Source organism: Cornus florida, unplaced genomic scaffold, assembly GCF_030987335.1.
Source record: "Cornus florida cultivar Cherokee Brave unplaced genomic scaffold, ASM3098733v1 CherokeeBrave_3.0.0_Hap2_Chr11, whole genome shotgun sequence".
Classification (NCBI taxonomy): Eukaryota; Viridiplantae; Streptophyta; class Magnoliopsida; order Cornales; family Cornaceae; genus Cornus; species Cornus florida.
Genome location: NW_026775581.1, coordinates 35,768,576 through 35,794,401, shown reverse-complemented (window position 1 = coordinate 35,794,401; position 25,826 = coordinate 35,768,576). Strand labels below are relative to the sequence as shown.

General features: G+C 35.1%; 1 protein-coding gene and 2 long non-coding RNA genes across 3 annotated transcripts; all 3 read right to left on the bottom strand.

Annotated features, from left to right (window-relative positions):
- Nucleotides 1-1,852: 1,852 nt before the first annotated feature.
- Nucleotides 1,853-10,657, bottom strand: LOC132286661 (uncharacterized). Its single transcript, XR_009472835.1, has 4 exons — nucleotides 10,585-10,657; nucleotides 10,351-10,470; nucleotides 9,500-9,587; nucleotides 1,853-2,982 (listed from the first exon to the last, which is right to left on the bottom strand). It is a non-coding gene; the product is annotated as an uncharacterized LOC132286661 (long non-coding RNA).
- Nucleotides 10,658-10,707: 50 nt separating this feature from the next.
- LOC132286612 (uncharacterized) lies at nucleotides 10,708-17,684 on the bottom strand. Its single transcript, XR_009472821.1, has 4 exons — nucleotides 17,442-17,684; nucleotides 13,092-16,153; nucleotides 12,098-12,183; nucleotides 10,708-10,856 (listed from the first exon to the last, which is right to left on the bottom strand). It is a non-coding gene; the product is annotated as an uncharacterized LOC132286612 (long non-coding RNA).
- A 1,020-nt stretch (nucleotides 17,685-18,704) lies between these two features.
- Nucleotides 18,705-23,751, bottom strand: LOC132284943 (mitogen-activated protein kinase kinase kinase 20-like). The gene has a single exon (XM_059787083.1). It carries the CDS (start codon nucleotides 20,103-20,105, stop codon nucleotides 18,873-18,875), a length of 1,233 nt encoding a protein of 410 aa, XP_059643066.1. The 5' UTR covers nucleotides 20,106-23,751; the 3' UTR covers nucleotides 18,705-18,872.
- Between the last annotated feature and the right edge of the window lie 2,075 nt (nucleotides 23,752-25,826).

Here is a 25,826-nt window from a genome sequence, read left to right as displayed (position 1 = left end):
TAATATCGAAACTTACAAAGTCGTTACCGATCATCTGAAGCAAGCTTAGAGTCAAAATAGTGAATTTTGGAGAAGTTTAAGTTCCACAGCTCGAGCCTAAGTCCCTTAGCTCAAGCACAAAACCAAGAAGTAAGAAATTCCACAAAGGCAAAATAGCTCAAGCCGAAATCTCTAGGCTCAAGCCAAAACTCAAGGTGCTCGAGCCTTTGCCAAAAAGCTTGAGCAGAATATGTCTCGAAATATGAAAAGACGCTTCGGAAATTCCATGTTGCCAGGACCTCGAGCCAAAGACAAAAAGCTCGAGCCTTTTCCCAAAAAGCTCGAGTCGGAGTCCAAAAGCTCGAGCCCTAATCAAGGTGATCGAGCACTGTTAAAGAAGAATCCCAAAAATATTCTAAGCATTGATGAAAAAGACGTTTCAGAAAAGATTTGAAAAAATTTGGCTAAGTATAGAAGTTGGGCTCGAGCACCCTTCCAAATAGCTCAAGCAATTGCCCAAATAGCTTGAGCCGAAGCTTCTAGGCTCAAGCCAATATTGTTGATAAGTCAGAATTTTAAGTTGCGGAATTTGTTTTAATTATGTCATATTTCATCCTAGACAGGCCCAGATGATCCCAGAAGACTTAAAGTCCATCCAAACCTTATTAGAAGTCAATTCTTCTATAAAAGGAGGCACAAGGCCATAGGAAATCACTCGCGATTCTCTTTATTTTTATCTCAGTTTTCTATTCAGATCTAGTGGCGGCTTTTAGGGTTTATGTAGTTATTGAAGGTGAATATCCTGATAAGAGAAATGCAGTCTATGATGATGAAGATCACAATAACATAGATGATATCTTGCATTGCCATGAGTAGCTAATTCCTCTCTTAGCTATATATATATATATATATATATATATATATATATTTTGGTAAGATAATTAAATTGTGTTGATATTCTATTTCCATCCTCTTCCCCCGAAGTTCTTCAGTTGGGAAAACTGTTGCAGTTTATTTAAATAGTGTTCCAAGTTATTTAATGGACTCGAAAGCAATAAACATGCATGCATGTGGTCCTGCATCAACCAACACGTCTTACTATTGTCTATGCTTTACCCACCACATGCACATCACTGTATATATCTAACTTCTATATATACTAACTTAAAATGTTCTCCTCTCTCATATATTGTATGCTAATCAGGATTAAACATGAAGTCTTTCATCAGGAGCGCAATGTTTTTCATCTCCCTCCTCACTTTTCTAGGAATTTCCTTAATTATGGCTGAAGCAAGAACTCTAATTATTTTACCAGGTAATTATTTAAATATTAATCCCTCTTTTTTATACTTGACGAGAATTGTTCAAGGGTACGTTCAACACTTCGTCTACACTTAAGTCTATAACTCTGAACATCTGACGAATACATATATTATGCAGGAAATTAAGGTTTGTTACATATATATATATATATATATATATATATATATATATTATTTTTAGAAAAGAATGACTTGGATCAAGGGTCTATTGGTTGGTAACATGTAATTCTCCATTTTCTGTATGCAGAGACTCGACACTACTTGTTTGTGACAGCGGATGATTTTGGAAACCAAAGCCCACCACCACCTCCACCAAAACCAGCACCAACACCTGGACCCATTATGAATCTTGCGCCTCCTAATCCATTCTCAGTTACATCCTGAGGAGTCTAAATATAAGGATGACTTATATATATATATATATATATATATAGATGATTTGAATCTCCAGTAAGATATCAGTTGGAAGCCTATACCAAATATTAATCAACTTGTTGAAAGATGAGAAGACAAGTATTGGAATGAATGTTTAATTTATTATGTATCTTGTAATTTGTGTGATTTTAGAGTTTTCTTTTGTTTTCTCTGTTGATGTATTTTGAAAGATTAAAGAATTATATATATATTCTTGAATCCTTTTGTGACAAGTAGTGAGAGAAAATAATATACTAGGATTTGAGAGTGGCTATATATATATAAATTCAATTGTATTCACTTATTGTGCTTTCTTAAATAAAAGTTTATCCTATCAAAAAACTTCCAGCATTGGTGCTTGTGCGGAACCGTATATATACTAAGTGACTGCACAGAAGTGCACTAAATAAGGTATTATATGTTGTGTATAACTACGTCATGGAGTGTGTTTTTTCTGGCCATTTATCTTTCTGGTAACAATAAAAAAAAGTTCTGATTCCACTTGTAGAGCGCTGCTATTCATTGCGAGAGTCCAGGAAATCATCTACTCACCGGATTATCTGTGAGCCCCATCACATGATGGGGTCCACACATGTCTCCACGGTTGTCTACTAACATGATCTTTGGGACTCAAAGCATACCTGTTTAGACTTCAGGGAGTTGCACTACCAGCTAGGGCAATAGGTAATGCCCCGTACACCTTGGTGAAATGAAAAACTGACCCAAGTTCCATCACCACCATCTCGACCACGACATCAAACTTCAATACTTCAAGCCCCTCCACCACCACCACCACCATCCCGTTTAGCCAAACTCATACATATTACCTTTTCACTCTCACTCCAAAGCCTCCCACAGCCTTCCATCCAAACCAGTTTTTCCCATCAAACGACAATTCAAAGAAACACAGCCCAACCAGCTTACTTGCTCCACTCAGCAAGCAACCCTTGAAGTTACTTAGATCAGATTTTTTATTTTTAAGGAAAAGAGACCTAGAAGGACTTGAAGCCTCCATAATGGACACCTGCAAATTAATTAAGCTGTCCTTGGAAGAGATTGAATTCCTCTTACGTCGATCTCAAGTGCCATTGGCAAACCCCTGCATGATGATGTACGTCCATTCACTTTGCAGTCCAAAATATTTTCCGTCCACTGGAGCATGAAGATCATGAAGTTGATGTTGTGATTGATGGTAACGTACAGTGATTCAATTGCTAGTCCACCAACCTCCCGGAAGCTAGAGTTGTTAACCAAAGCATCAAAAACCCTGAAAACTCTCAAAAGAAAAGAAAATTAGGTTGACGTACTTGCAGTACTAGATGCAAAAGTAGGCATGGAAAAATGTGGATTCTATACATAGATACATTCCTAGGCGTTCTTGCATAACTACAATCACTCTTTCTCTAGGCAAAATTTGGCTTCAATGGAATTCAAACAAGGTTGACTATAACTATTATCTTTTCCACAGTTTGGATGTTAATGAACTTTGTCTATAAAACTTACCTATATATTCTATAAATAGGGTAAATACGAAGGGGAAAAACCCCTCAACATTCACAATTTCAAAAAATAAAAATAAATAAATAAAATTTCCCCATGAACTTTCTTTTTTTCGCAAAACCAGTTATGAAAATGTCCAGACTCCAGATACCAAATATATCCAGATACGCCCAATCGTTTTCATTAACTCAAAAAAACACTATGCAAAAACTACAAGGGGCATGCCCCGAGAAATAAGAAAACAAAGCATACAGCAACCGATATAACATGAACACACAGCATGCACAAGAAACTAACAAAAAGACCAAAAGACATAACAAAAAACCACCAAGGATTAAAAACCAAGCAAAGCAAACCCACACAACCGAACAAAGCAAAAGCAAACCCACATCAAGATATAAAAATTGAGATGGGCAATTCTCACACACTTCAAAACCACCTGCTATATCATCAACCTTTCTAAAATTTCCCATTTACCACACCTTGAATTTAACAAGGGACGTGATCTTAGACTGAATACTACCCATATCTCTTAAGTCAGACTAAAAACTACCCACATCTCTTAAATCAGACTGAATACTACGCACATCTATTAAGTTGTTAAAGAAGAGCCTCTCATTCCTCTCTCTCTCCAGAAAACATAATTAGCTGTTTCTACAGCCAATTTGATAGTATTATTAAGATTGCTACCCCATCGCAGGCCATGTGAGCAGGTAACTCCAGTCTCCAAATTATTAAGCTACAGTGCACTGAAAAAATAAATGGGAATGTTCCTCCATATTTGACCTGCAAAAAACACCAAACCATCCTATTTATCTTTCTAAATTTGAGGAGCTTGTCCTGAGTATACAATCTACCTCTTATAGTTATCCATAAAATAATGCTGCCAGCAGAAGATCTTCCAAGGAACAGGGTCACTCTAATGCCTCTTCCAAGGAACAAGGTCACTCTAATGCCTCAAAATTTCCCACATAGAATTTACAGAGAAATCACTCCCAGTCAGTCCCCAAACGTGCTTGTCATCTATTATGGTCAGGCCTGCCATGCTCCAAAATTTCAGCTTGCAGCAACTCCATGTTGATGTTTGGTGGCATATTCCATTCCCCATTTCTCATGATCGCATCCACTTTTAACATCTTTGCTTGGCTCAGAATAAAAAATGACACCTTTCCCTCTCAATAACTTAATTTCTATCATATATATTTATATAGCCCTATTTTACTTTATTTTTTGTCATTAAGGGTTCTTTCGTCATTTTACAACCAATGTTAAATTTTATTTAATCTAATTTATTTTTCTTTATTTTTTTATTTTTTATTTTTTTATTTCTTAGGAGGTAAATAGTAAATTAGATGTATGTTAATATCACTTTAACGGGTTGGCGGTATGTAGCAACTTCCAAATTGTTGAGGGTGTTGGTTGCATCACTAGAGAGTATTGGCAAATTTGTGAAACACTAGGAAGCACATATACAAATACGACACAATATGGATACGTCAATACAGCAAATTTTAAAAAAATTTATGATATGAGTACTGTATGATGCTACAATAAAAAATTTAAATTTATTTTTATATATTCAAAAAATAAATTTTTGGTTAATTTTTTGAAAAATATTGAGAATCTAAATGAATCATTAGTATAACATCTGAGTTTGTTTCACAACACATAAAACAAGCATCCTTATTCATCACTTAATAAATTTTGATTTTTTCTTAACAATTATACCATTATATTATTGTTGAAAAAGTTACTTAATGTTCGAAACTTGTTAAAAATATGCTATGAAGTATCTGAGAAGTATAGAATACGTGGTGAAAGTATCTAAGAAGTATCGAATATGTGGTCAGAGTATTTAAGAAGTATCAGATACTTGTTAGAATTAAAAATATATTTTACAAATATGGATACATTCAAGAAGTATTGGACACGTATCCGTAGAGTATCGGCATCCGACATATATGTGATACGGGTACATCACTCTTGTAGAAGTATATATGCTTCCTAGGTAAAAGTTAAGGGGGATTTTTTGCAGTTAAAACCTATATATATATATATATATATATATATATATATATACCTTCAGAAAGAAACCTGAATTAGAATGGACAGAGAGAGATCTGCTATGAATTGGCAGTGTGAAAATCGAAACCAAATCTGTTTGAGAAATTTACAATGCCTTATTGAAACCTAAAGATTGAAACCCTATATATCAGATTGAATGTGGAGATCATTGTACTATGAAGTTTGGGGCCTAGGGCTTGTTTTTTGAGTCCTCATGATCAACCTATGGATAAAGAGCTTGGAGTAGAGCGAGTTATGAAACGATCCGGCTAATTTTTTTTCCCTGAATTCCACGGTCCTTTTGAATAAGAAATATCAATCCTTCACTTGGAATTGTAATTTTGAAATTGGTACATGTGGAATTCAAAATGAATTCCAATTCCACACTTATTTAATAGAACCAAACAACATATTTGGAATAGGAATATTAATTCCAATTAAAGGCCCAATTCCAAATGACCAAACAGATCCTAATTAAGGGTATATTGCCTCTTAGTTACTCTTTTACTATATTTGGATTGTTTACTTCTTTGTTAATCAAGTCAATCTAGTTAGGATCTGAGATTTTGCACCCAAAAAAATAATTTAAAAAAAAAAAAAGTTTAAGTCACAGAAGCTTTAAATTTAACAAATTTTAAAAGGGCTTGACATTTTGTAAAATTAACTTATTTTATTTGTATCTTAATTTAGCTTAGTTAATTTGCTTCGATTTGACTAGTAGTTACTGAAGTTGATCGCTTATCAACTCGAAAAGATGAGGGGTTCGATATAGAGGGTGGTATAAATAGTGAAACCAAAATTTAATGTTGGTTAAAATTGACAAACTAAGCCTTGGTCGAATTCGTTCATTACTTAGCTTAAGGTAACACATGGAAAGTTGGTGATGGAACTCAAATCAACATTTCGAGGGAGTCGAGGGACAGATGAATTCCATGGGAGGCTCAAAATGTTCAAGTCACCAAGGCTACATCTCAGTTGCAACAGGTTTCAAAATTGATTATATCAATTAAAAATCATTGAAGGAATACCTGATTAAAGCCTCATTCACAGTTAAAACTGCTTATCACCTAATTGTTACCGTCAATAAAGACAAATAAAAGAATCAGAATATTGGGAAATCAAGTTCTAAATTGAGCATACCAAAGAAAAGATCAAGCACTTATTTGGAAGTGCTGTCACCAAAAACTTGTAGTCTTGGAAGCTTTAAAGCAGAAAAGCATAGTTGTAGATTCCATTTGCAGAAGGTGTGGCAAGAGTCTATGAAGCATTTGCTATTGATATGTCCTCACTCCATTCGAATCTTGGAAACTCTCTCCTCTTAGGATTGAGGTACATTTAGGTCCTTGTAATTCATTTTCTAATTGGTGGTATTTTCTTAATTAGAATTGGAAAAACTTTGATGAAAAGGATAATATTTTGAGTCTATCCTCCTTTATATGTTGGTATGTTTGGAAGGGAAGGAATGCTTTCATTTACACTACAGAAAAGTGGAATGATAGAGTCATTGTAAGCTCTGTAGTATCTCAATTCACTACCATCAAGGGTGTAGCCTAGTCCTTTGTTCTCTACTTTCTACAATGAAAGGTCAAGGGTTCAAGTCCTATTTGGGACAAAATTGGTTGTATGAGTTACCTTCCAAAAAAAGAAAGAAATGCACTCAAGTAGGCAAAGGGGGCACATTTTGATGATTTGACAACATGATCATCATTGACAAAGGAAGTTCAGTAAATGCAATGTCTAAATCAGCTGTTCTTTGAATGAAACTTCAACCCAAACCTCTCCCACAACCATATAAGATTGCCTGGGTAATGAAACTTCCTTGACCATTTTAGAGAGATGTTTGGTTCCTACCCAAATGGGTGCCTATTCTGATAAAATATATGGTGATGTCCTACCTACGGATGTAGCACATGTTCTACTTGGTCACCCGTGGATTTATAATGTTGGTGCAAGCCATTATAACAAAGACAATACCTATATCTTCAAGTATAGTGGTTGAACTATAATGCGAAATCCTGCAAAACCAACAAGACCATCAAGAACGGGTTCTAGAGCACCATATAGGTCTTCTTCTCAGCCATGAGATGACAAACATGTGTTGGTAAAAGAAGTAACTAAGGAAATTCCTTGTGTTCCATCCGACAAGGTGTTGGAATCTCCACCACTTGAAGTCGAGGATGTAACACTAAAGGAACCTCGAGATAAGTTGCCGGATGTTAATGACATTGAACAAACGATGAACTTAAATTCAGGGTCACAGACATATAACAATGCACTTTATTGCTCGACTCTTAAGAAGTGTGTTGAATTGGAACATCAGTTAATGACATTGGTTGCCTTTTTTTTCCCCCAAAAAAGTAGGAACAATAATATTCTAGCAATTCTGAATCTCTTACCTTACCTGTTACAAGTACATCTGATCTGTTATCCATCTTTCTCGCCGTGAATCCATCTTTTGGTTAGAATCATACAAGGAAGTGTCTTTCCTCCCTCCACAACGCCAGCACCTACAACGCCACCTTCGCCTCTCTAACTGCTCCGGCCACATTCAAGATAATTTTGCCATTGTGTCATATAGGGATGTCAAATACAAAAGTTAGTTTTGGAAGACACTTTGGACGCTTTTAGGAACCAATTTGAAATTTCCCTCAGCATTCCATCTTCAGATTGATGCACAATTTAAGGTCATAAAGCGAAACCCAGGATATTTTAATAGGTTTCTTGTGCTGAAATGCCTAAATATATGGGACTAGTTTTTGCCTATAATGGAGTATGCTTACACTAGTTTGATCAATCAGTAATTTCTTTTTCAAGATTATCTATAAATCATTCTCATTCCAGTCCATTGATCAAAATCCTTCACCTCCATATTTCTATTCGCTTGAATTTCTTGATTCCTTTGTTCAGCTTATCCATGATGTTCATGCCAATATGCGTCAAGAAATTGTTTTGAGTAAGAAATATTATGAACTTGCTGCACATGCTCATAGTAGGAATCATGCATTCATTGAAGGGGGTTATATATGTTCTAATTCCTGTGCACCCATAATTTTATCCTAAGAACTCCTTCCAAACATTGACTGTCCAAGTATCCACATTATTCATAATACGGGACCTAAAATCAGATGTGAGTATGTAATTTAGTTTTTGATGTGGATTACTTGTTACCTAAAAGGCACCTTTGAGCCTCCTATTTTGTCGGCATTTGTTCTTACAGGTGAAACTGCATATTCTTCAGCATCAATGTCAATTTCTACTCCACTTCTACCACACTTCCAGATTGATGATCTTCTTAACCATCAGAGTCATGTCACTCAGTCTTGGAAAAATTTATCAGTATCTTGTTAGATGAAAGGTCATCTAGATTCCGAACAGTACCACCAGGTTTACTCTTCGGAGAAGAGTTCTTCTCAGTCGGGGAGATTGATGTAAAGTATAGACTAGCCTATGAAGCTACACTAGACTAGGTGGCCACCCTAAGGGCTGCAATCAGATAAGGATGTCATGGCTCCTGCATTAATGTTTTTGCTGATTTGTTCACTCTGTTTCCTCACCCCCTTCATCTGTCTCCCCTTTTTTCTTCTTATCTCATCTCATCTTCTAACTCCCATCATATTCTTTCATTCTATTTCTAGAATTTCATCAAAGCAAGCTACACGTTCTGCGTCAAATTTGGTATCACAGCTTTCACGTTCTACATCAGTTTCACAATTCAGCATGAAGGCATTATATAATGTCTTTTTATTTTATTTATTTATTTGTGAGAAAATATTTATAACGCCTTTTTGTTTATTTCCTTTAAAATATGTATAATGTCAATAAATATATGAGAAGCAAACAATTGAAAAATAAGTTTTAAAATTATTTATGGGAAAAAAATTGAATATATATTTTTTAAAATAATAAATTTTGGCCAGCCCAGCGACCAAACTGATTGGCTGGACTGGCCACTTTAGGTAGAGAGCCACGTCAGCCCATTGGGCTGGCATGGCTCTCTACATTTACAAATGTGGAGAGCCCGATAAAGAGCACCATTACAGATGATGTTACCATGGTAAACAGACAAATCACAGTCAAACGTGCCTTGTCATTTTATTGCTAAATCAGGATTTAATACCAAATTTCTTTGTTATCCGGTTTTATTGCAGAAAGAACAGTGAGAAAGAAAAAACAGAAATTAAAAAAATAAAAAAAGAAGAAGAAGAAGAACTGAATCTTACCAGCAGTTGGGGGACAAAATGGTGATTATCCAATTCCATTTTCTTTTGTTATCCTCTGTTTCACTCACAATGAACCAAAGAACTACCTCTGATGAAGACATGAGATTCTGTCAATATTGTAGTAATTTTTTACAAAGTGTTATTCTTTCTGGGGTTCTACAAAACAAAATCAAATGAATGTGCCATATGCGAAACAAACTATTAATAAAAGAAATGAAAAGCAAATAAACGTTGATTTGTTGAATTTGACTTGAGTATTGTTGGATATCATTTCTAAAACCCCGGGGACACTATTTGAAAGGTCAACAAAACAGTATAAGATTGTTTCTTCCTCTTAGTGGTTGTTAGTAGAAGTAAAGTTTATAAACTACTCAGTCATGCTCTGTTTGGCTATCTAGCAAATGGAAGGAGAGAAAATTCGAAATTTTGTGAATTCCATCTGCAAGGACTATAATATTCCAGAATCTCTCCCTTCCTTTTATCTCGTCCCCCCAAAAATAGATCTTCAGGTTATGATATCAGATTTTAGGGTGTGTCCGGTTGCATGGAATTGGAGAAAAACAACTAAGAAAATTGAACCAAAATTGTCTCAAATTCCACAAATTCCAATTCCAAGTCTCCAATTCCATGCAGCCGAACACACCCTTAGTGTTAAATTAAAGGAAATGAAACAGTACAAGGGAAACTACAGTGTTGTGCATCTGACTGGAGTTTCTAATGATAGATATTGAATATGTACAAAATCAACATGAGTTATAGATGCAAAGTTGAAGTCATTGGGCCTAGGAATCTTGTCAATTTTACTAAAAATTTGCTTCAAGGACTAGTTAGGAGGGATAAAAATAACTCACCTTTACTATCACTGTCGGTTTGTTTCTTCATTTTATTTGATTCCTCGGTTTTGTTTCTGCTTCATAAGAAAGTTTGTGAATAATCCATGCGTCATACTTTCATTATAATCTGTCACTTCTCTGCATTGTCCATAATTACATAGATTAGGTTTTTAAACATGATAAATAACTACCACAGCGAAAAAAGGGGGAAAAAAGAAAAGAAAAGAGACAAGGAAATAATTTCAGAATTACCTGGCAACATCAATACATGTGGTATCACTTTTCCTGCATCCCTGAATATGTGGCAGAGAGAGGGAGAGGGAGAGGGAGAGAGAGACGCGGGGGGGGGGGGGGTATGGGGGGGTATCATGAAATATCATCCATAATTTGTGCAACAGTAAATGAATAAATTTGTACGTACGAAATGCAGCATTTATTTATCTTACCTTCAAAATGTAGCATGTTATTCACCCTACTCAAAGCATTTTACGGAACAGGCCAAAAACTAGCATATTTAAATCTCCCTACAAAAAAGCATCAGTTTAGCATCTGACTTTTTTTTATTCTTACTCAAGCATCTGACTATCATGATGCAGCATTTTGGTTGGCCTCTAGCTGCCAGCATTTTGGTTTCTCGTGGTTAAAATGCAACAGCAGTTTATCTTTAGCCATCTCAAACACATCCTTTTTCCTGTCAAAATGCTTAATATTGGCTTCTCATTGTTAATATGCAGCATTTCATCTTTAAAGACCAAAATGTAGCATTTAAATATCTCTTATAATTAAGGGTTCTGGGAGGATTGCTTAGCTTTTGGCACTATTTGCACCAAATGGCTGCTCTAAAGAACAAACCCTCCAATTTATCTGCTCACGTGCAAAAATTTATTTTGTTTTCCCTAAAAACATCAAATGCAGCATAAAAGTGTCTCATGCCAAAGTCAGAATCCTACAGGTGAAAACAATATTTTAGCTTCCATGTGGTCATTTCAGCTAAACGTCTTTAAAAAAAGCCTTAAGTAGCTTCCTGCCAGAACCCTTAACCAGAAAATCTAAGTGTATCACTTTAGCATCCAACATTCAGAAATTAACTTCTATTCACGGAAATGTGGCATATGCATGCCATTCAAAACTCATTTAAATGCACCATTTCATCCAATGAAGTGGAATGAGAAAGTGCAACCATCTGAGTGTTAGTGTAAATACCCCAAGAAGTGATCTGTTCCAAGGTCCACCCCACAATGCAATATTATCAATACAAAGGTTGAAGAGAGACGAATTTGTCTTGATATTATTACATGCCACTAACTACTTAGACCATATAACAACCAAATCAAGTAAGCTTGATTCACTGAGTTTCTTAAGAGGCAACTGATGATTCACTGTTTCAGGTTCTGGAAGTGTAATATACCAATTTCTCTTTTAAAATATGATTGATATCTTTAGCGGCTACCACTAAACAAAATTTGTTGATGGCTGATAAGCTTGATACAAGCATTGAAAACATCCATTCAAGTCTGAAATGGTCATAGCAATCCAGATTTTTGTTCCATATTCCTCAATTTTTAGCAATCAAACAGGGTTTGATTAATATAGGACTATATAATTAAATGAAAAAGGAAATAAAACAGAATAGGTCTAAAATTATTGCACTCTTTAGAAGTATCTTACAAACAGATCATGAAATTAATTATATTGCTTCTCATTATATAAAAATGTTATTATGGTGTTAAACAATATCACAATAACAGGTTTCTTAATCGAGTACCTCAAATCCATCAGATTTAAGAATCTTGTTGTCAAATGCAAAGGGTTGAACTGATGAAAGTGCCCAAGAATTGGTCCAATCACTACCTAGGAGAGCAAAATCAATTTCAGTAGCAGTAAAACAAATCAGCATTTTAAAAAATATATGAAGAAACAGGCCTAACTTCATAATTGGTTTTGAAAATATCCTACATTTTTAAGTCAACTAAACTTTTCACAATTCCTTATGAAACATGGACACAGATACGGATACGGATACGGGATATATAGACATGACATGACATGACACAACACAACACGTTATGAATACGGTAATACGACAAATTCTTAAAATATAGGATAAAAAAAGGCGAGGACATGACAAGATATATAATAATAATGTAGATATGTATAAAATTTTATATATATATATATATATATATATATAGATTAACTTCAAAATAATAATTGTTCGTCATGATATAAATTGCTACTATTATTTCCTTCTAAAAAATTCTGAGAAGCAAGTTGGGAGTGGGGAGTTATACTGCATGGATAAAATTTGGAATAAATTAGTCATGATAAATGTCTCTAATACATCTTTTTTGAAGGCATCCATAACTTTCCTCAACAATTATATTATGATATCATACTTGGAAAAGCTACATCATAATAGTTAAGACTTGTTAAATATATGCTGAAATATGAAAGTATCAGAGACGTGATAGGAGTATCAGAAAAGTATCAGGTATGTATTAAAAAAATAATAATTATTCTAAATTATGAATACATTTAGGAAGTATTGGACACGTATCCGCAAGTATCTAAGGAGTGTTGATATCCGACATGGACCCGACAAGGGTATCTCCCCCTTTAGATATATATCATGCTTCATAGCAAAGAACGATTGCTGTGATATTCTTCCTTATTTTCTGCAACCTTGCTGCACTAGTGTGCGAATATAAAATGTGTATCTGTCAATGGAAGGTTCTGGGAGTGGTAGATGGAGTACATACCTGACCTTTGACATTATTTTGATAAAGAGCTTCCCTTGGACTCGAAATTGAATTCTCATGCTTTACGGCCTGAACTTTTACATTGTACCAAATGATCATCCCTGGTGACATTATGTATCAAAATTCATTGACTTGGTGATTCTTTAAGAGACACAAAGAACCCACAAGTCTGATGTAAAAATATTCTCCAATTGTATCCATTTCTGATACTGATCCTATTGCTTAACAAGAACGAACAAACTATCAATTTCAAATGTATCTACGAGTATCATTTATGCATGTAACAATATTGATACATCAATTTTCATACGAATTGAGTAAGACTAACACTTGACCATGTAGCAATAGTGGAATACTTATACCAAAATTCAAAACTCAGTGAATCCTTTGTCTATATCTAGAAAGAAAAGCCATATACAAAGTATGATTTTAAAAGCAAAAAAAATAAAAAATAAAAAAATAAAAAATAAAAAATAAAAAATAAAAAAAAATAAGAGAGAGAGAGAGGGAGGATATCTTGAGCAGAGAAGTCTCCTTATCGCATATAAAGGGGACAGTCTTTGATAATAATTTGGAGAGTGGTCCCTCGCTGCTTTTCTGTGGCACCTTGCAATGTCTTTAAATGCTGCTCTACTTGACTTCCTTCTACTGTAAACGTTTCAGCACACAGGGATGCAATTATGCACAGTCAAAAAAATTAGCGAGGAGAAGAGAAACTTAAAATCTTTAAGGCATATGAATGCAAATTATGTGCAGTCAAGAAAATTAGTGAGGAGAAGAGAAATTTAAATCTTTAAGATCTAAACCAATTTTTTTCTAGTGTTGATTCTGCCCACTAGGGATGCTGGGAAGAGTGAACTGGTACAAATCCTTGTCAGGATTGATGCTCGATTCACCTGATCAAGAATCATTACCATTGTCATCGGTCACACAAGAACAATGTACTGCATCTGAAACCTCTTCGAATTCTTCATTCTCCCCAACTTAAACATCTATTTTTGATAATCATGCTACAAACGATTAATCCAATACCATCTCAGCAATCTGTCTGTACATAACTTCTTTAGAAGACATCCCTTTTCAAATTTCCCTCTTTCAGTATCTTACTTCGGATTTTAGGCAATGCACGACCTTCACCAAATCTTGTTACCAATTCATGCACAAGAAGGCCACAAGCCCAAATATTGGGGGAGGTGCTGCTCAAGTAATGATCAAACCTCCGGTTTTTCTTCCCTTTCGCCTTCTTGACAACCCACAATTACCAAGCTTGTCATGTATATAGTACTAACAACAGTAGCAGGCAAGATACTGCTGTGAACATAACCACACACAATGATTTGATTAACCCTCAAACAATAGACCATGTAAAACACATAAAATCAGATTTAATTAACCCTCTGCTGCCTGTTTCCTTGATCAAATCAACTATTGGATTTGGAAGCCTACTGGTCTTGTTTTAATCTTAAGATACAAAACAAATAAATAAATAAAATAAATTGTTTTTCCTCTACTTCTCAGTGTATCAACCGGATCATTTCACTAACACTACATGATGTAAACTTGCTCCATTTTAATTTGGAGTTAATTATACAAGACAATAAATATCCATAATCCCTATGGAATGCAAATAAAAAAGACTTCATTGAAAAGAAAATTCAATATAATTTTTGATAGTATGACATTTCCTATTAGTGCTCTATCCAATAAAAATCTGGATGTATTTATAGTTGTGGAAACTTTGAAGCCACGAGGGCCAAAAATCTAACATGTGTTTACTGAAAATGAATTGAGATCGGATGACCAAGTTTCTCAGAATTGGTCTGAGTCATAGTTTATGAACAGCAATATGTACTTTGGTTTCATGAATAGTTTTTAGCTGAGAATATCTGCTGCACAAAGATCCATTTTTCTGCCATTTGTTCGTACCACCCATGATTGTATCTAATCTTTATCGACTCAATGCTTCAATAACACATGTAGAACTAGATAGTTAAAAAAAGGTCTGGAATTAAGCAGATCAAATAGCATATACCATCTTTGCCAATCTTATACTGGCAATTTGGTAAAACTAGTTAGCTAAGACAATTTCATATTTTCTTATATAGGGACAATCAGTCTAAACATACTTAAATAGAAAAAAAAATTCTAACAAAAAAATAGAACTGGAGAGACATTTAATTACTTGTAGGATGCAAAAGAAAGAAAAATCATTTCTTCTTTTGTGTGTGTGTGTGTGTTCGAAATATATCCATGCTTCATAGCAAAGAACGATTGCTGTGATATTCTTCCTTATTTTCTGCAACCTTGCTGCGCTAGTGTACCAATATAAAATGTGTATCTGTTAATGGAAGGTTCTAGGAGTGGTAGATTGGGTACATACCTGACCTTTGACATTATTTTGATAAAGAGCACCCCTTGGACTAGAAATTGAATTCTGATGCTTTACAGCCTGAACTTTACACTGTACCAAACAATCATCCCTGGTGACATTATGTATCAAAATTCATTGACTTGGTGATTCTTTAAGAGCCACGAAGAACCCACAAGGCTGATGTAAAAATATTCTCCAATTGTATCAATTTCTAATACTGATCCTACTGCTTAACAAGAACAAACAAACTATCAATTTCAAACCGTCTTTACGAGTATCATTTATCCATGTAACAATATTGATACATCCATTTTCATACGAATTGAGTAAGACTAATACTTGATCATGTAGCAATAGTGAAACACTTATACCAAAATTCAAAACTCAGTAAATCCTTAGTCTATTTCTGGAAAGAAAAGCCATATGCAAAGTAAGATTTAAACCAAAAAAAAAAAAACCAAAGTAACAGACACAAAAAGCGATATTAAATGAGATCTTATTCACAATGCAAAAACTAAATAAATAAATAATGAGAGAGAGAGAGAGAGAGAGGATATCTTGTGCAGAGAAGTCTCCTTATATCGCATATAAAGGGGACCTTCTTTGATAATAATTTGGAGAGTGGTCCCTCCCTGCTTTTCTGTGGCACCTTGCAATGTCTTTAAACGCTGCTCTACTTGACTTCCTTCTACTGTAAACATTTCAGCACACAGGAATGCAACTTATGTACAGTCAAAACAATTAGTGAGGAGAAGAGAAACTTAAAATCTTTAAGGCATATAAATGCAACTTATGTGCAGTCAAGAAAATTAGTGAGGAGAAGACAAAATTAAAATCTTTAAGATCTAAACCATTTTTTCTGTTTCTTCTGATAATTAAGCATTTAAATATAATAACATGATTAGAGGAAAAAAAAAAAAAGGTCTAGATGGACATTATTTCCAACTTGGAAGTTGAGAAGTATGAATGTTACAGATGATTTTTTATTGTTTTAGATCTCTTGAACTGATAGTTGGATATCATGTTGGAGTTTAAAAATGTCAAGCAAATATGCAATTCAAAGTGTAAGTAAAATTTAAAGGCATGTATTACATATAGGTAAGTTCTATCTTGGCATTCAGGTAACTCAATTGTACAATCTCAAGTTTTAACCTAAAGTGCTGATAGAAAGTGGTTGCCATGCCATTCATATATGTTAACAACCATCTACTCCAAAAGCTTGAGATGTTAGAGAGAGTGTAACTTAAATATATAAATCCTTCAACACGCCCCCTCACGTGTGGCTTTCTTTTGGTCCTACACATGTTTCAATTTTAATTATCAGGGTGACGGTGAGGTCTGAACACGAGACATTTGGCTCTAATACCAAGTTAACAAACATCTTATCGAAAAGTTTAAGCTGTTAGAGAGGGTGCAACTTTAATTTTTATACATATCATTCAACACACCCCCTTACGCATGGCCTTCTTTTTGGTCCAACACGTGTTTTTCAATTATTTATTAGGGTGACTGTGAGGTTTGAACTCGAGACCTTTGGTTCTGATACCATGTTAACAACCATCTACTCCAAAAGCTTAAGTTTTTAGAGAGAGTATAACTTATATATATATATCCTTCAACAATATATATATATTTATATTCCCTGAATTGGTGCCGTTCATTAAGAGAGGTATGATTGGATTATAGTGCCCATGCTCTTTCACTAGCACAAAATGAGAGAAGAAATTACAATTTCCTAGTCACAATAAAATTACCTATATAGCATCTCTATTTCTAAATTAGAACTACTAGATTTGAACATAAATCTTGAGATAAATTCACAAAATCTAATTTAGAGATTTCAATGGAATGAAGAAATCATATAACGTCATCACCACTAATGTCACAACTAGTGAATCACAATGGAAAGATTTGAATTATTTAGGAAAAAAAAAAAAAAAAAAGACTTGAATTAAAGAAAAGAAAGGAAATGTAATTACCTAGTGTTGATTCTGCCCACTAGGGATGCTGGGAGGAGTGAACTGGAACAAATCTTTGTCAGGTTTGATGCTCGATTCACCTGATCAAGAATCATTATCATTGTCATCAATCACACAAGAACAACGATCTGCATCTGAAACCTCTTCTAATTCTTCATTCTCCCCAACTTAAACATTTATTTTCGACAATCCTGCAAAAAATGATTGATATAACACCATTTCAGCAGTCTGTCCATACATGCCTTCTTTAGAAGACATCCCTTTCCCACTTTCAGTATCTTACTTCGGATTTTAGGCAATTCATGACCTTCACCAAATCTTGTTACCTATATCAAAGAGACTTTGCTAGTAGCAATTCATGCACAAGAAGGCCATGAGCCCAAATACTGGGGGAGGTGCCTCTCAAGTAATGATCAAATCTCCGGTTTTTTGCCTTCTTGACAACCCACAATTACCAAGCTCATCATGCATATAGTATTAACAATAGTAGCAGGCAAGAGTAAAATGATCTCAGGTCTATATTGCTGTGAACATAACCACACACAATGATTTGATTAACCCTCAAACAATAGACCATGTAAAACACATAAAATCAGATTTAATTAACCCTCGATCAAATCAAGTATTGGATTTGGAAGCCTACTGGGCTTGTTTAAATCTTAAGATACAAAACAAATAATAAAAAAAAGTTGTTTTTCCTGTGTCTTCTCAGTGTATCAACCATATCATTTCACCAACACCACATGATGTAAACTTGCTCCATTTTAATTTGGAGTTAATTATATGAGACAATACATATCCATAATCCCTATGGAATGCAAATAAAAAAGACTTCATTAAAAAAAATTCAATATAAACTTTGAAGCCACGTGGGCCAAAAATCTAACATGTGCTTATTGAAAATGAATGAGATCGGATGACCAAGTTTCTCAGAATTGGTCTGATTCATAGTTTATGAACAGCAATATGTACTTTGGTTTCATGAATAGTTTTTAGCTGAGAATATCTGCTGCACAAAGACTCATTTTTCTGCCATCAGTCTGTACCACCCATGATTACTAGTTAGCTAAGACAATTTCAGATTTTCTTATATAGGAACAATCTTGATAATTGAATGACAGTCTTGAGGAAAATATTTCAGTCTGCATGTGCATGTTGGGTATCTCAAGAGTTCATGGGAGGTAACAATTGATTATAATATTCATGTCAATAATAATTTTAACTGCCTGGTTCCTTGGAAATGGAAGAAATACAATTATAACATACTAAAATGCTGGGTTTATTATCTATTGAAAAGAATAATAATTCCTGGACTTTTAACAAATATGACACGTGAAGACGTAATGTAATGTGTACAGTAAGAAAGCTCTTTGTAAAATGACCTCTAAATACACTTTTTAAGAATGACTAAATGTACTGACACAGTAAGTGCTATAGTCCAGCAGGAATGGCAAAAGCAATTGGACACTGCTGCATTTTGATTGATGAAACCTGGTCGAGTTCAGGAGCATTGCTAGACTTTGTAATGTCCACCCTTTCTTGAACTTCTGATGCTTCTTCTTCAGCAAAACTAGAAACCACTTCATTATCCATCTCCTCTACATCTTCTTCTGACGAAGAATAGAAGGAGTCTCCTTCAGATATGAAGCTACAATCATCCGAGAAGCCGTAAGAACTGAACTCATCATCATTATCAGAGAACGTAAATGACAGGTCCGCATTAAAGACTTCGTCCTCTTGTTCAACTTCTCCATCATCATCAACTAATCCTTCTATATATGGGTGGTTCAGTAGCATTTCAGCTGTCAATCTAAACTTGGCCGTCCTCACAAAACAACACTTCAAGAAATCCCTCCCCTCTTTTGATATCTTGCTTGGAATTGTAGGCAATGTACACCCTTTACCAATCTGACGTAGAAGGCTCTCGGCATCCTGATCTTCTTTCGTATCCCAAGGCGGCTTCCCTGTTAGCATCTCAAGCACAATACAGCCAAGAGCCCAAACATCAGAGGGAGGCTCTCGTATGTTATCAACCACAGCTTCGGGCGACAAATATAGAGGAGTGCCTCTCAAATAAGGATCGTTCTTTTCCACCCTCTTCGCCAACCCAAAATCACCAATCTTGGCCTTAAATTTGGTAACAGCACCTGTAGTAATAGGCAGAAGTATTATGTTCTCAGGCTTCATATCACAGTGAACATAACGACTCTCATGAATGTGATTAAGCCCTCGAAGAATTGACCTCGTATAGCACCTAACATCGGATTCAGGCAACCCACAACCGCTTGATTTCTTAATCAAACCAGCTAGGGTTCCTCCAGGACCATACTCCAACAACAAATTATACACCATCTCACCATTTTCACTGGTCGTGATCTCATCCCCAAAACATCGAATAATATAAGGGCACCATTGGATGTTACTCAAAACCTCTCTCTCCTTCTGGATTGAACCTGAAATAGAGACCTCAGCAGATTTCACAGCAATAACTGAAGGCAAATAGCTATATCGCAATCTCGGTTTCTTGGAATCCGCGAAATAAACTGACCCGTAACTTCCTTTCCCTATCATCGCCCCTCTTAACCATGCCACTCCATCTCCAAATTTACACGCACTCTTCTGTTCAACCTTGTATTGAAGCTCAAGTTCTTGCTTTCTCTTCATCTTTTACCTCTTCTATTTCACCAATTTTCAAATGCTTCTTGAAATTAGGGTTTATACACGACTATATAATATAATACTCCGTATATATGGAGAGAGAATGTAACAGACCTTGAATTAGGATTAGGGTTTGGAGAAAATAAAAATCCAGCAAGGCTTTGGAGGACAGAAAAAAGACCGACAATCAATCTTAGGGTTTTAAACAAGCAAGAGAACAGGGTTCTTCTGTTTCCTTGGGCTCTCTGATATTTTAGCTTTTCCCGTTAGCAGCCGCGTTTCTTTTAAGCGATTTCAAAGTGTAATTTAACCGAATAACGGTCATGTGTGTAGTATTCAAATATTGACTAGTCAATGTAGTCATACTCAAAACTTTTTACATATTTATAATCTTGTGGGAAAAAAAATGAAAAAAAATAAAAAATGCCAACAATAAAAAATAATAATAATATGGAGTATATGAAATGTTACGTATTTGTGATCAGAAAATCCAGTCATTCAAATCATGGGGACCCGCCAAAGTCAACTCCCATTTAGGAGTATAATTTTGTGAAAAAAAAAAATCAAATCCCTTGGGCTTTGTTGATATTGTCTCTGTTTTCTCAATTATTAATTTTTTAATAGGAATTTGTTAAAGTGTGGAAACATGCTAGTATGCGAACAAATATGTGTTTAATTTCATGATAAGTATGTGTATTGCATGATTTTGGCGCAAAGTTGCTTAATATATAAATTGTAGCATGATTTGTGATGACATGAGATTTTATGATGAGCATTCTTGTAAGTGGTTACAACAAAGTGACATGTTGTGCTCTATTTAAATGAAAATGCTATGCTTATGATCAAATTGATGGGTATGTTGTGAATAGATTTGAATTCTAGAAAATGTTACGTTCGTGCCATAGTTACATGCATAGCATGGTTGGGGAATTTGATTAAGAAAATGGGTTTTGAAAAGATTTTATAAAAAAAGAACCGAATTTCAAAAGTCTGGTGCTAATCCGACCTAGAGGGAGTGTTTGCCGATTTAGGACATGAAAAGTAGATTTCTAGGCCCCAAATGGTTGTTGGATTTAGAACCAAGGATAGTAAATCAATCTCGCTTCGGTAAAGTCAGTTAGCGGTTTTCAAATGTGAGTTGTAGGTTGGTAAAGACCAAGTTTAGGACCAATAGAGGCCAAGTAAGGGTCGGTTGAGACCAAAGTTGGGAAATATGGGGCATTACATTGCATTCTATGCATACTTGTGTTGAAATTCTTAAATATTATTGTTGAAAATTGATTTTGTGAATTAAATGCTATAAAATCCCCAAGTATGATCTCGGTTTTCTTTTATCCCGTATGTATAATGTGTGGCTCAAGGGAGTCCAAGGTTAGCACCTTAGGTATCTTCTACTAAGCGCGTTACTTTGTAGTAATAGGTTCCTCAAACTGTTATGAAAGATTTCTTCTTTTTATCATCTGGGTGCATGGGTATTTGATTGTAGCCTGAATATGCATCCAGGAAGGTTAAACGCTCGTACCCAGTGGTTGCGTCTACCATTTGGTCAATTTTTAAAAGGGGAAACTGTCTTTCAGATAAGCCTTATTTAAGTTTATGAAATCAATGCAGACTTGTTAGACTAAAAGGGGGGGTGAATTGGTCTATTTAAACTTTCTTTTCTTGGTCAACAAAACCAATCAACACAAATCAAGCACATGACACAAGATATACAAGGAAACCCACTCAATAGGAAAAAACCTTGGTTCTTGGCCTCAGCCAATAAATCATCCACTAGCTGTATGTATCTTGTTAAACACTCAGCTGTCTCACTCTCTGCACACACCCTTGTACAAGAATAGACACTAGTTTTCACAACCAATACACACACACTAGCTCACCAATATGCTCACAAGCACTCCCCCTGTCCTAAGCAACCTTGCTTGGACCCAAAAGCTCTCATTAGCTTAATCAACAATGGGGTGAGGTATCAAAGCCCCACTACCATTTACAATGAAGTGTCAATACACTAAGTACAATGCACTTAAGCTGCAACACAATGTAAGAATGTAATATACAGCCTTAAGTGTAGAACACAATGAAACACTAGTTTTAACTTCTCTGCAACAAGAGGGATAGATCTGTCAAAAACCCAATGCAACTTCACATGATGATCAAACTAGGTTCCCCCAGCCTTGTCTCAGCCAAATACGCTTGCTTGAGTGATCTACTCAATTAGATAAGCAAGGTAACACAATGATAGCTCCCAATAGGCTTAAACCCTAAAATCAAGGGTTGAAAGGTCATATCACAGTGCAGATTCACCTCAGCCCTTTTCAATGCTTTCACGGTTTTTAAACTTCAATATAAACTTGCTTGAATGATAAATTCAATCAACACACCAAGAAGAGAAGTAAACAATCCACAATAGGCTTCATAATAGATTTCAATGGCAGATCAATAAATGTATAATGTAGCTTCAGTATTCACCCTTTCTCTAATTTCACAGCCTTAATTAACTCAATAGACACTAGCTCAGTTAATCAACACACTGACCACAACAATATAAACAGATCTCAGCTCACAAGAGGTTCACAGTTCAAGTACTTAAACTGAAGCTTCAAATTCTTTCTTGTAGAATTCTGCAGATGTTAGGTTTGGTGGGTCAAAGTGCAATGCAGCATCAACTTAGGCTCACTGTAGCTTTCAGCAACATTTACTCAACATATAGAACTTGCTCAGATCAGTAATACTCAATATATAGCCAGATAACACTTAATTTCAGTTCAAGGAGTTCTTCAAGACAAAACTCTGATGTGATTTTGCTCTAAGGGACAAGACTGTAATTTCACAGCCAAACATACCAGCTCACAATGCAAACAGTCTTATATAATCAAATTACATGTGCTCAGATGAATAACATAGCAATCAAATAAGTATATTGTAGTTACAGCTCTCACATCAGGCTATTTTCTGCAGAAACACAACTATCATTGTTCTGAAGGGCAAAACTGAAATTTCAGCATATAGCAATTCGAAACTTAGGTCCCCAGCATTGTTTCAATATACTAATCATGTTTAATGGATAATCTAGATAGAAGTAATATGTTATATCACTCTCAGTGATTTTAATTAACTCAACTTTTAATACTCTAGCTCAAGTAGTATTTAAGAACAACAAAGCTGCTAAGATGGTTCTCTTTACAGATATCAATTTGAGCAGCTTTAATTACATATTTCAATCATGCTCAGGTGTTATAAATACACTTCTCAAATAGATACCCATATTCACACTTCATATCAGCAGATATTTGCACCAGAAAATTAAATATAGCAGTTTTGAGATACTGAAACTTACTGTAGTGGTAATATGTGCTTGTGGTCACTTAGAATAGTTGTAAAGTAGCAAAATACATTTGCTTAAGCTCAACTTCAGTTCTTAGAATACTCACAGTAGGTTTGGACCTCTCTAAACACCAATTTGCACCAGGAAATCAGCTACAAATAGGCCTCATTTTCATCCTCAAGTTGTATACTCTCACAGGTGTTATTCTGAGGTATTTTCAGCTCCCTTAATTTACCACATACTCAGAAAACTTCCATGATATTGATTCTCTCGAGTTTCTCTCAAAGACTTCTTGAAATGCAGCCCCTCTAGAGATTTGTAAAGTTCAGCAAATGAGGCTTAAAGCAGGCTGCTGCTATAACATTGTATTTATAGTCTTCAACTTGAAACCCTAGCTGAGGATAAGGCTGAATAATCGTGTACCAATCAGGTTATAGAGTATTTTCTGTAAATCCTTAGGTGTGTGGACCACTTTTCTTTGACAGACCCTACATTGGCCTTGTACACACAAACACTTGCACACACCAGCTGTAGAAAAAGAAGATAAGCTTTTTGGCCAAGAAATTGAATATCACGTCCACCAATGCCCACAGCAGGACCATTGAGCACGTGTAAGCCTTATGAAGGACACAATGTAGTGTATATTTATGTGTAATGAATTGCCAAAATTGCCCTTGAGAACTCTACATAGCACTCACTGTTTTGCAGCCACTGTTAAGTCCTTAGAAATATTTATCTAAGCTCTAATACACAATGCACCATCTCAAGCAAGTATAGGTTGACCATTTACATGTGTGGAATGACACAAATACCCCTTGTGACCTTATAGTTGCCAAACAACCCCTAGAAGATAGCACTTCAAACAATATCTTCTTTTAACATTAAAAGAGCAAACAATAGAACCAACAAGACTCTCCACTTTCCATTTTTCTTTAGGACGACCACCACATTGGACAACCAGGAGGGATACTGAACTTCTCTGATGAATCCTGCCTCCAGCAATCTGTCCACCTCTTCTGCTATGATTTGATTTTGCTCTAGCGCAAACCTTCTTTGCTTCTGTCAGACGGGTTTGAAATATGGATCCACATTAAGGCAGTGGCGAGAAAAGGATGGATTGACTCTTGGCATGTCTTAGTGACTCCAGGTGAATATATCAATGCTTCTCTTTAAGATTCCAATTAACATCTACTTTTCCTCCGTAGTCTACATCGATCTTATCTTCGATATTCTTCCTAGTTCCAAGGGGTCGATCTGCACTTCTTCGAGTGGTTCCATCGTGAGAACCGACTCCTCCACCCCTATCTCTATCTTGTTGGGCAAAGGGTTATCTAACTGCTATTTCAGGCTCACAGCATGGGCGATTGCCTTACCCTTAAGTGTCACCACATATCATTCCTTTGCAACTACTTAGTCCCCATGGATGTCAATCACCTCGCTCCCATCTAGACTCAAGCATCTCATTACTTAATATAGGGTGGATGTGCTCGAGCACAAATTAAAAAAAGTCAAAAATTGATGTGTATGTTTTTAATAGTAAAAACCACTTGCAATAGTATGAATCCTTATAGGATAGGGCTATGTTTAGGGTGTCGAACCTCAAGGACTGTGTTGGATTGTCAAGTGTAAAATTAACTGCTAATTTAATTTAAAGAGAAGATTTTATGTGTTAATTATATCTAAATAATATGAAAAGTAAAAATAAGCAAGTAGAACAACAATTGAGATCAAGACAAGAAATGCTTAGGGCTTGACTTCACCACGAACCTCATAATATAGTCAATTGATTCACCTTTAGGGATTTCAATATTTATGCATAATCCAGAATTAAATGAATTAACATCCAATTTAATTCAATTTTAAGAAGATAAATCATGAATTTACGTTAAGAAATAACCTATCTTCGGTTGGCACGAATTATCTACCTAACTACTCTAAACTAAATTATAGAATAATTCATCTTCCCTAAGCATAAATTATCAAAACATTTATTCACAATACAATTAAAGCACTATTGCATGATCATTATTCAAATCGTTATGAGAAGCCCTTAGCCGCCAATCTCAAACAATAAGAATAGTTCAAATTTGATTAAAGTAAAATCAATTCTAAGACAAGACATTAATTTTATCAAAAATCAAGTTTATTCATTAAAACTCCAATTGCTTAGAAATCCTAAGTCAATTGCTCATAATCATGCAATTAAAATACATAAACAATGAAAATTCGTAAAGTTAAAGAACAATCAAACTATATTATTCAGATTCGGGTTACATCAATGCCTTAAGAGAAGATTTAGCTACTTGTGAAGATGGATGATAGCATCATTGTTAGTGTAGAAAGCATCTTCATGGACTGCAACTCTTCTTCTTGGGATCTTCTTCTTTAATCTTCTAAAAGAA